Here is a 12,106-nt window from a genome sequence, read left to right on the forward strand (position 1 = left end):
CGTCCCTGAGGGGAGGCGGCGCTTCCGCGCTAGGACCTAGACGCTCCGCAGACACTTGGGACGCGTGGAGGGCTGCTATTCCCGCTGCTCCGCTGCCTAAGTTTTGTTGTTGTTTTCCCCCTTTTTGTTCTGTTTGTTTTCCCTTCCTTTTCCTTCTCCAGCACAATAAATAAATCCCTAAGGTGCAGGGAACCCAGTGCGGTCTGTGAGCTCTGTTCACATCCAGTTTTGCTGTGAGCCTGCACTGCAGGGACCTGGGGTCCTCCTAAGACATGGGCCCGGGGCCTTGTAAACAATAAGCAGGGACAGCAAGGGGAAGAGGCCGCTGCAGCCCAGCAATGCAAGCAGGGTGCTGCTCAGAGCTGAGAGATGGCGTTCAGTGATGCCTAGCAACAAGTGACCCAGCCAGAGAGACTGCCTCCTCATTCCCGTTCTCTCCCTCCCTCTCTTCCTCTTCCTCTCCCTCTCCCTCTCCCTCCATCTCTATAACAATGGGCAATGCTGGTCAGCCACAGTGCACCCAAACCCGCAATTAAATTTTATTACAACAGAAATTCATGGAACAGTTGAAAATGGAAGGGTGCTGGATGATGCTAAAACAAACAAAAGGGCTCTGAACCCAGGCTTGCCTCCTTGATTTTCCTTCCTGGCCCTTAGATACCACCACCAGCAGCAGCAGCAGCAGCAGCAACAACAACAACAACACTATTATCACCTAGGAAGCCCTTACAGCCCCAGTCAGCATCCTAGAGGGCCCAAGGTCCCAATGCCAGAAGCTTCCTTAGGGCCATCTAGGCACCTGTTAAATTTGGGAATCTGAATCTGAATTTTAAATCATACCCAGGTACTTTTGTTTGCACTTTTAATATTTGAGAAGCACATGCCTAGAACACCGCTACTCGTATGGGCTACATTTGGGGTTGTAAAACAATGTGACATTTTGATTCCTTCTCCCAAAGCTGCTGATTTAATTGTCTGGTGTGATGTAGGAAGTGGCATTTCTTTTAAACCTCATGAGTGACTCCAGTGTACATCAAAGTTAGAGAACCTTTGCACTAAGTTACAGATAGATATTTCTAATTAATTTGTTTTAATGGAGGTCTGGCTCACCGAAAGTCTATTTTGGTAAACTTGCTGTGCATTTATTCATCCAGAACGATGAGTCCTGCCTTGTATCAAGCAGTTACACAGTACAAAAAAAAAATAAGGCAGATTTTTACACACACAGTGAGGTGAGAGTTCAATGAGAGCGAAAGTTACACTTCTCCCACTCCTCTGTAACACACTGGGATGCTGAGTGGACCTAGTGGTTTGCGAAGGACTCAGTGGCCGCTTTGTACCTCGGGAAAGATACACAGACCTTCATAGATTAGAGGTGTCATCTAAAAACACATACTTCTAACTAGCTAGTACCCATGGCCTCATGCCCTGACAGCTGACCAAAGTGGAAAGGCAGCTTCATACAAACAAGCTCAGCATCACTCAACATCCTACTTACCAGTGTTTAGAAAGGCTTGGATATGTGATAAATAATAGGGTTGCAGAGACAGAGGAACAGAGCCTGCCCAGACAGAATCACAACTTATTGTGGAGTTTGTGGTCATAAAAATCTTTCTAATCTGAGCTTATCACCAAGTATCTTGAGAAGGTTTATCTGTCTCAGTTTTGTTCTGCTTTCTGAGAGATCTTGCCACTTTCGTGTTCTTTCCTCGGTTCCTCCTCTTTCTTATGCCATCAGCGACTATACTATTTTCTAAGTTCTTATACACATGGTCATGGATGCATCCACACAAGAGCTCAGTAAAAAATAGATAAATTTGGGCCTGGGATTTAGCTCAGCGGTTCAGTGGCCTGCCTCACAAGCGCAAGGACCTGAGTTTGATCCCCGGTACCACAAAAAAAAAAAAAAAAAAAAAAAAAAAAAAAAAAAAAAAAAAAGCTAAATTCACCCTTTTGGAATTCTAGTAAAAGAGAGGTTTTATAACCTGTTGTACTTGGGGACAAAAAGAAAGGATGATAAGATGAAAGCGTACTGTTTACTCAATGATGATGAAAAAGCAAGACCTTTAGAGTGCCAAGGAGTCCTCTGTGCATTTGTCCAGTACGGAATCCATTTATCATCCATTTAGTGAAGATCTCATTCTTTTAAAAAAATTTTTTTTCAGGCCAGCCACAACTTTTCCTCATTAGTATTAATGAGCACTAAGAATGTGTTTTTCCATAAGGTTCACATTATCAACCATAATATAAATCACAGGTATTCTGGATGTTCCCAAGACCAGCCAAAACTCGAGTTCCAAGAGACAAACACCCAACTAAAGTGGCTTAAATGAAAAAATTGGATATTACTGGATCATGTAGTGCCCTTCAAAGAGAGGAAAGGAGAAATGAGGCTCAGGAATGGCTGTATCCAGGAACTTGAAATCCTGGTGGTGTCTCTCATCTGTTTCTTCCCCGCCTCTCTTGATATCATAACTATATTCAGTGAGGTCAGCTTCTCTCCATAATATACATCACAACTGTGGAAATCTACAGGTACTGTTTCTTATATTTCTGGACAAGAGAGAAAATAGTATCTTCTACATCATACCTAATGGGCAGGGATACTTAAAGGTCATTTTGGTGGCTTTCTCTATGGTCAGAGTGACAGGACCTACAGCTGTGCATCCTGAATCTCAATGGCCATTTCCCACCACTTGAGTATAAGATAAGGTTCTGGGAATATGAAAACTCTAGTACCTTATAGCTCAAATAGCTATTAAGACAAAACCATAGTACTCCATAGTGACCTTAGGGCTGAGGCTTGATTTTATCTGTTTTCCAGAAATGCCAATTCAAACACCCACAATCGATAAATTATTTTAGCCACTGAAGGAACAATACAACTAGCATATGTCAATGGTAGGTGACCCAGGCTGATGGCGGTAAGAGCAGAAGTGGCCATTTATACAAATGGGTCATTCCTTGACCTCATAATTTTCAGTCTCAGCTGTACTCTGCTGTGGGGCCTCCTATACATCTTCACATTATACTCATCAGGATACAGAAAGGTTACTGCAGTGGATGCCAGTACAGTTAGTTACCATAGTTTCTCAGGTTGTTACATCATCCCAAATTCTGGAGTTCTGAGAAGTCACAGGATCTTGCAGCATCTTCAGAGACAACCCAAAGGAATGTAGTTTCAGAACAAAAGCTAGTGTCTTTCTGACAATGACATGAAAATTACTGAATCTGTCATGTCCTTTTAGTTAAAGTGAGAATCTCATTTGAAATCAGCCTAGTTACAGTTAGATATACAGTATTCTTACCCTAGCAGCAAGATTACCCAATACACTGAAGGAAAACTATTATTTTATTTCCTTATTTAAAAGGACAAATGGGAGCAATGATTACAGTTAGAAGATATTAATATTACATTCACCTGGCTTCCACATCCAAACTCAATACATTTCCATGGCATAATTTTTATTACTGTCTGGGGATTTCCCCCTTATTTTGATTAAGCAGACCCGGTAAAAGAATTTAAAACGTTGACTCCAGAAAAAGAGACATTTATTTCCTTTTGAGCCTTATTCTTTTGTAATACCTCTTAAAACATAAGCATTATCCCTATTAGAATTTTTTAAATGTGAGTTCTCAGGTAGCTTTAACACAAAGAGTATTTGATCTGCACGTACACAGTCTTTGTTCACATACACTAAAATGGGGTGACACAAGGAGGGGACCAGTTTGTGAAAGGAAACAGGACATGCTGCAATCAGCTAGATAAGTTTCCACTGTTCAAGAAAACATGGACAGGAAATTCGAACTGCAACCTGTTCATCCATATCCTTTTATCCCATGTTAAAGTAGCAGCTCTGCTTATTTTTGGCGGGGTCTCCTGACCCTTCCAATTTGGTCTTTGCCTGTAATACCTGACATGGGCCTTGGTTTGCTCATCTTGACCTGCAATGAGCCTGTTCCTCAACACAGAAAAGGAAAACTCACTGTTCTACTCATGTAGCCACATACACAAAGATGGAGGGGCCCAGAGCTACCAGAAGGTTAGAAGTGTTGTCAAGGCAAGAACAGAGGCTGCCATGTGAGTGGCACATAGCAGGAGCTCAACTAAGAAGAACCTGTTCCTCTGCTTTCGTGCCTAAAGAGGGTCCCAGCATTCATTGGGTTTCTTGATCTCCAAGGTTGGGTCTAAGCCTGAAGATCTCTTGGTGCAGGGAAACATACCAGCCACCAGACAATCAGCTAAACCAGAGTATCCATGTACTAGAAAGCCATACTGTCATATGATTATTCACCCACATGGATTTGGCAAGTATGTTCTTACATGTGTGCTTCGCAGTGAGGGGTGTATTTAATGCTAATAGGTATGGCTTCCCTGCAATACTTCAGAGTTTACTTGGTAAGAAGATATTTGTATCTGATACAGAAAACGAGCTATGCACTATGCAGTGGAAGACACATGGCACCACTTTCGTGCTCACTTTAGTGTTCTCAGTTTCTTTACACTCCTAGATGATTTGCAATTCTATAAAAATCAGGTTTCAACAAAGAAAAGGAAAAGAATATTAATCTTCCAGATGATTAGCCTAAAAAGAAATATTTATCATTTCTTATGCTTGGAGTCTACTTGGAGACTTCATTAAATAATGCTTTGTTAAATCAGAATTTTGTTTGGAAATAATAGCCTTTGGAGTTGCTTCCAGTCAGGATGTCTGAAAAGATCTACTGAATGGTATTTTAATTCTATAAATTCTAAGGATGGGGAAAAATTGAATCTGTAAAGTTGAGACCAAAATGATTTGGAGTTTAACCACTCAATGTTCTCCGTGTGCTCCATGAAAATAGGCTGTGTAGCTTTCTTTAGTTAACACAGAGTAGTTTAAGCTCAGAAAATCAAACCAAACCCTGTGTTGCATAACAATGTAAAACTATGCTGGGATGAAAGATTTTAAATGAACACGTCATCATGGAAGTTACATAACGTTGAACTCACATCTGAGGGGAGAATATCCATAAGCTCTCATATTGTTGAGTTCCTTGGGTTGTTTCTGGTTTGGTTTTAGCATTCATAATTTTACTTTCATAACATTCATTTCATATGCTTTGATGGCCTCTATCAAAACTGCCTTCCAAACATTTTCTTGCCATTGACCATTCTAAATCCCACCCCAAGCTATTATCCTTCTCACTTTATTCTGAGTCTCCTTCGGCTGTTAACTCTTTACCTATTTCCTATTGTCTTTATATTTTTTATCCTGAATCATCAAATGATGATGAATAACCATTTCTTTGCCAAGGAAAATATCATTAATTACCTCCATTTTAAGGGCTTAGTCCTATCCCATTTTATTTCAAATGTCATAGTTCTACCTCAGAACTTCAGAATATAAATTTTAATTCTTAGACAAAACATAGGGATTTACTTATTGTGCTAAACAGAAAAGGGATATTTCATTTTTATTTGCATTGGAGCTCTTCCTTTGAATTTATTTGCACAGAATTTCATCACGGAATTTTTAGATTTTTTTTTAATAATAATTAACAAGGAATAGGAAGAATTTTGTTGTGGTCTAAACCAATCCATATTTGTTATTATTTCAGTTAAGTGAAAATATCTTCCCTAAGTATGGTTGTAAGTTAAGGATATTATTTTACTTCTAATCTTTAAGCAGTTATTTGCTATTTTTAGCAGTTGTACTTGTCTTAGCCAAGCCTTCCACGTCTCATTAATTGGTCTGATTACTAATTATAGCTAGAAGTATAGACAGAATTACAAAACAGAAATTATTTTGATACTCAAGGACACTAAATACCTTTTTAAAGGGTATTTTTAAGTGTAATCCGGTAAGTTGCTTGAGATAAATTATAATTTTAAATGTTAATAGAAAACAGAATGGATGATAAGTTAGTCATTAGAAACAGGAAAACTAAGTAAAAGTGCAAAATTTTTGAAATTCATTATTTAAATCAAAACTTATTAAATTTGGAACCTTAGTCCATATTTTAAGACCCATACTTAGCAGAGTGAAGAGAAGAATTGAGACAATTATCCACATGATTCAGACAAAAAATAAAGATCCAAACTCAAACATTTTTGCCTAAATAATCTTGTGTTTGAATATTTTTTTGCCTGAATTTTTTTGTCTCAGTTTATTACTTCATCTTGCTAGGATGTTATCTAAATTTAAAATTTATTTTTATGAAAATTTTCAACTTGGATTTTATTTGATGCCTTCATTATTTTTTACTATTTGAAAACTAACTTATCAGAAGTTCTTCAATCCAATGTCCCCTTAAAAGTTTTGCATTTTTTCTGAAGCAATATAAAAAATGCTTATGGTGTGTATGCAAGCTGCTGTTTTAATTAACTTTCCTGAATTTCAAACATCTATATTTTACTCTCTTATATGCTTTTAACTAAGGTATAGTAGATGCATTTTTGCTTCAATACTAATTTAAGGTGTAATATTCATTTCTTTAGAGAACATTTTTGTTGTTGTGCATGCCTAGTGTTTTGTACGTTGTATATTGCATTCAGAATATTTTTTTCCTTCTCACCTATCCACAATGCAATGCCGTTCCCATGATGCACCTCTGCTTGCTGTTTACCTGTATGTTAATTCGCTTGAATCCCATTGGCCCACTGCCATCATGTGCTCGCTGCCTGTTATTAAAAGACTCAGTCGACTGCCAAAGCAATGAAGCGACCTCTCGAAGCAACTGTAGACCTGGTACTTTGACCTTTCACCTTTCGCTTTGCATGTAGCTTTTCAGAGAACCATCTGAGATTTGTATTACTTGTAAAATATTGGTTGCAAACAATCATTATTATTAATTTTTAGAAAAAATTCAATAAGGTGTTTAGCCATCTCATTTTCATATGTAATCTGTGAAATAAATTAATCCTAACAAATTTTAATACCTTTTCCAAAAGAGTGAAGCAAATTTACTTGGCTCAGAAAAATGCTCATTATAATTCTTATTAACCTTTAAATTCAAGAAATTGCCATTTAGTTAAAGAAAAGAATAGGTATTAATAACACAAATGCTTCTTTCTCCCACCCGTAGAATAGTTTAACCCATTTTAAAAGCTGAAGCCATTTTTTTGTTGTTGTTGTTGCTTGATAGTTTTTCTTTTCCTTAGTTGAGATGCTACTGTTTTGGGTTATAGAAATCATGCTTTTGCTCTCAATAACAAATTCTCACTCATTCGACATTGCCGCTGTTTAAATTAAGGTGCATGGCAAAGGCATCTCCTTAGCTGTCGGTTTTTTTTTTTTTTTTTTTAAGAAAAAGAAAAAGAAAACAATGTTTCAATTGATGATCTCTGTGGACACAGAAGGAATGTTTCCTTTAAATTAGACATATCTTATCGAATTCTTCATTTCTAGGCCTTTCCTCCTGGTGCTCTTCATCCTTTACCAAAGAGACAAGCACTTGAAAAAAGCAACGGTGCCAGCCCGGTCTTCAACCCCAGCGTCTTGCACTACCAGCAGGCTCTGACCAGTGCACAGTTGCAGCAGCACACCGCGTTCATCCCCACAGGTACGTGCCCTCACAGTCCCACGTCTGTGTCCTCGTGTCCTTCCGGTCATGTGCTTTCTTCTCATTTCTTTAAGCTGTTTGGTGGAATCTAGTTTGCATTTAAAGGTACAATACAGCCTGAAATGTATCATTGTTGTAGGTATCTAGGCATATTGACCTTGCTTTGATAGCTAAACATTTAGGATTCTAAAGCCAAATATTTGATAGGGTTGAGTGACAGATTCAACCCATGAGAAGTGGAGAGCAGTTAGGGCTTCTGGTTTTTCTTGTATTCAAATGAGGCCTTTGTAAAGCTGTTATGTAAATAAGACCTTTTACATGTGACAACTGAAATTTGTCCCTAACAATGAATGACCTAAAAATATCAATTCCAGTAAATACTAACCTTGTTTTTTTTTTCTATTTCTATTCAGAGCACTAAAAAAAGCTATTCAAATTAAAGCAATCCCCTACTCATATTTTTATATCCATTCTGTCTCTTTTTCCATCTTCGACTTTCACCAAGTTCACAAATCTGTAGAGCTCTTAGTCAATGCCTGATAATATGAGGTGCATTAACTTATTATTTCACTAAGATCAATTATATGAATCATAAAATCACAGAGTTTAAAGGATCCTTAGTGATCTCCTCATCCAGATGTTTTACAGATGAGAAAACTGAGGCCCCCCCCATAAGTGACTTTCCAAGGTGGCACAACCTGAAGAAGGTAGAGAACCCAGGTTCCCTGTGCTAGTCCAATTTACATACATCACACCACACATCCAGTCTCTATGTATGAATTCCACATGGTTCTCAAAAAAAAAAATCAGATAAAAGTAGATTTTTAAAAATGCAGCATAACAGACAAGCTATGGGTGTACAAACAAAAGTATAAGGCATGTCAGCTCTCCCCCATTTGAGCACTTGGCTGACCACAGACTCAGGAAGACACACCCACTATACACAGACAGTTACCATAACTTGACTGTGGTTTTCCTTGTTTGTCTGTGTCAGAAGCAGGAGATGATTTAAACCTTGGTGGAAAGACTATCCATTGAGCTTTTTGTTTCAAAGTCAAAAGTCCTTATCCCATGATACTGAGTTGAAGGTAAATGTAGATGAATAATAATTTCATTAAGAAGAGTTATTGATACTAATGAATATGACTGAACTTCTCCAGTGGGTTATTCATTCTTTTAAATTCCATAGCATATCAAGAGTTAAGACTAGAGGGAGTTAAATAAATGTGCATAATATTCTTTTGTGTTACAACTATACTCTTACATGAATTAGTAACTAGTAGACAACTATATTTAGTATATGAAAAATATAAATTATGTAAGCAAAATTATTTTTAGCATTTAACTTTCTTATATTAGTCCTGTACTTATCTTGAAAGAAACTCACAGACTTGTAAAGGGACTCTAATTCAGTACATTTCAGTTTTTCCCTGTTGTAACCTTAGTGACATGCTGTGCTATTACAACATAGCAATATTTGTACCTGGAACCCACTTAAAAATAACATAATCATTAAATAATTACTAGAAGGTCAGCTTACCCTGCGGTATTGTATGCTTTCTGCAAGTGTCTCATCATAGAACTCTTGACCAACAGTGTAAGAGACAAAAAAATTAAGGAATAATATACTGAGGGGAAAAACATAAAAGAACAAGCCCGTTTGGGAGAAATAGGTCATAATCCCTTCACCATCTCCTGAGAATACCCATGAAACTCAGGAGCTCAGCCTCACAAGACTGTGAAGCCCTCTAATGCATATTTTAACACTCTAGGCCAATAATGACTGATTGGTTAAAGCACTGAAAGAATCTTCACTTAAAAACATTTCACCTGGAAACCACTCAAATATTTCCAAGGCAAGGATGAATACCATCCAAATCAATAACCTGACTGTTGTTGATGAATATATTTTATGTTGGACCATATTGGGTATTAGTTGCTGTGGTTGTGCACTTCTGCCCTCTGGTGGATTCTCTTGGAACAACTCAGATGTGCTGGCCACCCTCCTAGAGTGGGCTTTGGAAGTCAGGGTGCATTGGCCCCTTATACTGGGAATCAGAGGTGTTTCCACCTGTTATGTGAGATAAAGATCACAGTGAAAAGATATGTGGATGTTATATTCTGAGATGGTATTTAAACTTTCAAGAAATGTTTACATTTCTCTTAAATGATGAAAGAGAAAATAATTTTATTTAAAGGAAATTAGCATAGTCTTTCTCTCACTTAAATCCATAACAAAAGTTTCAGTGTTTATGTTAGTTCAAGTTTTTGTTTCAGGGTTTCTTTCTTATAAACTACATTTTCAACCTTATTTTAAAAATTATAATGATAATATTCATTGTTAATGATGGTTTTTTTTAAACCTCTACATGTCAAGTGATGTTCAAAAATAATTTTTGTAACTGATGGGCCCATTATTTTTATATGGGCAAATTTTGTTTTTTTGTAAATGCTTTACATAAGCAATTATCATAAATATGAAGCAAAAAGACATATTTTTGTCCTCCCAGAGGTTATCCTTTATTGCAAGGTCATTCCTAGAAAAGCTTTGATAGGCTACTAAACTCTCCACAATGTGAATATGGATTTTTTTTTCTTTTTGATAGGGATTATTTTAACCAAGTAGTTATACTTTTTCTTTGCTATGTTAGGAATATGGCAAAAGCACACATAGTTACAGAAATAGCAGAAAATAATTCTTGGCATTTCTCTGACAGGTTTATTCTGAGTTACTGCAAGTGTCTTTATAGATATTATCTCATTATTCAAGATGTTGCTCCGTTAGTGGCACGAATAGTTATTTGCATTTTGCAGATGGAAAAACTGAGGCTGTGTCTACACTGCAATATGATATGTAAAATTAGTGAAATTATCCAGATCATTCTGGCTCATGCACTAGAGCTGAAATATTTATGCAACTGCAGCAGAAAATATATGAGAAGGCTTTGTTCATGGAATTAGTGTGCTAACAAAAAGCCTCATCTGGTTAGGACAATGGCAACCCACAGAGTCCTTCCCTGGTTTGTTTCATTACTTCAGAAGCACAAGATAAGTTACATGGGGAAAAGTGCTATCCTGGACATGGCCCAGTGATAAGAAATCATACATATTACATAAGGTCAACATATAGCTTGGTGAGAGATTTATCAGTGTTCATCAGAAACTATATCCGAATAACCACAGTAAGATTTATCTGTTCCATTCAATTCACCAAACATTTCTTGGACACACAGTATGTTCTGAGTTCCACAGCCAGTGATGAAAATGCAAAGGAATTGAGAAATAGTTGAAAACCAAGTACAACACACAGAATTCAGGGTGGGCTGAGGGTCTGAGTGTAAAGGAAAGAAAAGGAAGCAATGTGTTCTGCCTTCTGCAAGCACTACAGTTGGTGGTTACAAATGATATGAAAAAAAGAAGACTATCTAGAGGAGGAAAAATGTGCTTGAGACTTTGAAAGAGAATGAGAGTTTACCCTTGAGGGAAGAGCATTCCAGACAGGGATGGGAAGGGAGCATCTGAAGAACAGGAAGTTGTTCACTGAGGCTGTAGTGCAAAGTGTTCATCGAAGGGTGGAAGGGAAGATGGCAGAGATGCAGCTTGCACATCTGGACCAAAATCTGGCATTAGGCAAGAGAGCCACTCACATGGCAAAAGCTTTGTTTGTCCAATATTGGCATCTGATTGGGCCAGGCAGAGAAAAAGGCTTATCCAATTAATTTGGTTGATCATTTCACCACCTCTAGGACCAAAGACAAAGAGACATAACCACCATGAGCCCATAGTGGCTACAGGAGCTGCTACTGGTTGTCACTCAGATGATGCTAGTATGCATGACACAGGAAAGCCCTCCAAGAAAGCCTGTCCATTTTGGAACTCAAAAGAGTGAGGGGATTTTTATAGGGGTTAATTTTGAATCATTCACAAGCTTGTGGGCTTTAATAAATTTTAGGAACACACTGTTCCCAAATCACCTCTTTCTGATGTCGAAGTACATTCATCCAACATATTAACCACCTATGGTGTGACTCATAGACTTAGCCAGACAGGATCTCTGCCCTTCTGACTTTACAGGAGAGGAGAGATGGATGTTCAACAAATACTCACATAAATATATAATTTAATGTTTTCAGAGTACTATGAATGAGAGAACATAATGAGTTCAATGAGATTAAAATAGAAAACTGATTTACGTGGCTTGGGAGGTAGGCAAAAGAACAGTTGAACAGTTTTCTGAAAAAGTGGCACGTACCTTGAGACCAGGAAGATGAAAAGAGAGGGTGGATGACTATTCTCGACAGAGGGACAGCTTATCAGAAATAGGAAAGAAGTGTTATGTGTTCTGTTCAAAGCAATGAAAGGCTCATCTGTCTGGATTCTGGTGTCAGGGAAGACAGGTATGGGCCAGCATGGAAAGGTGGCCAGATCCCGACCTCAGCAGTCTTCATCGCACAAGCGGAAGAAGCCAGCAGATCATTTTCAGCAGAGGAGTGGCCAGGCATACAATGAAAGATGCTGACTCTGTCAGCAGACTGGAGAATGACTAGGGAGGGAATGAGGA

General features: G+C 37.9%; 1 protein-coding gene across 8 annotated transcripts in view; it reads left to right on the forward strand.

Moving 5' to 3' along the window:
* Positions 1-12,106, forward strand: part of Mbnl2 (muscleblind like splicing regulator 2) — a 154,340-nt gene that overhangs the window by 117,924 nt on the left and 24,310 nt on the right. For 4 of the 8 annotated variants that reach the window (XM_010630865.1, XM_010630876.1, XM_010630871.1 and 1 more), the window contains exons 6-7: positions 6,678-6,731; positions 7,392-7,545. In XM_010630865.1, coding sequence (XP_010629167.1) covers positions 6,678-6,731; positions 7,392-7,545 — 208 coding nt within the window. The remainder of the gene's footprint in view (positions 1-6,677; positions 6,732-7,391; positions 7,546-12,106) is intronic. The other 4 variants (XM_010630885.1, XM_010630897.1, XM_010630892.1 and 1 more) reach the window with 1 other exon arrangement.

Source organism: Fukomys damarensis, unplaced genomic scaffold (genome assembly GCF_012274545.1).
Source record: "Fukomys damarensis isolate Sample0158 unplaced genomic scaffold, DMR_v1.0_HiC HiC_scaffold_6, whole genome shotgun sequence".
NCBI lineage: Eukaryota > Metazoa > Chordata > Mammalia > Rodentia > Bathyergidae > Fukomys > Fukomys damarensis.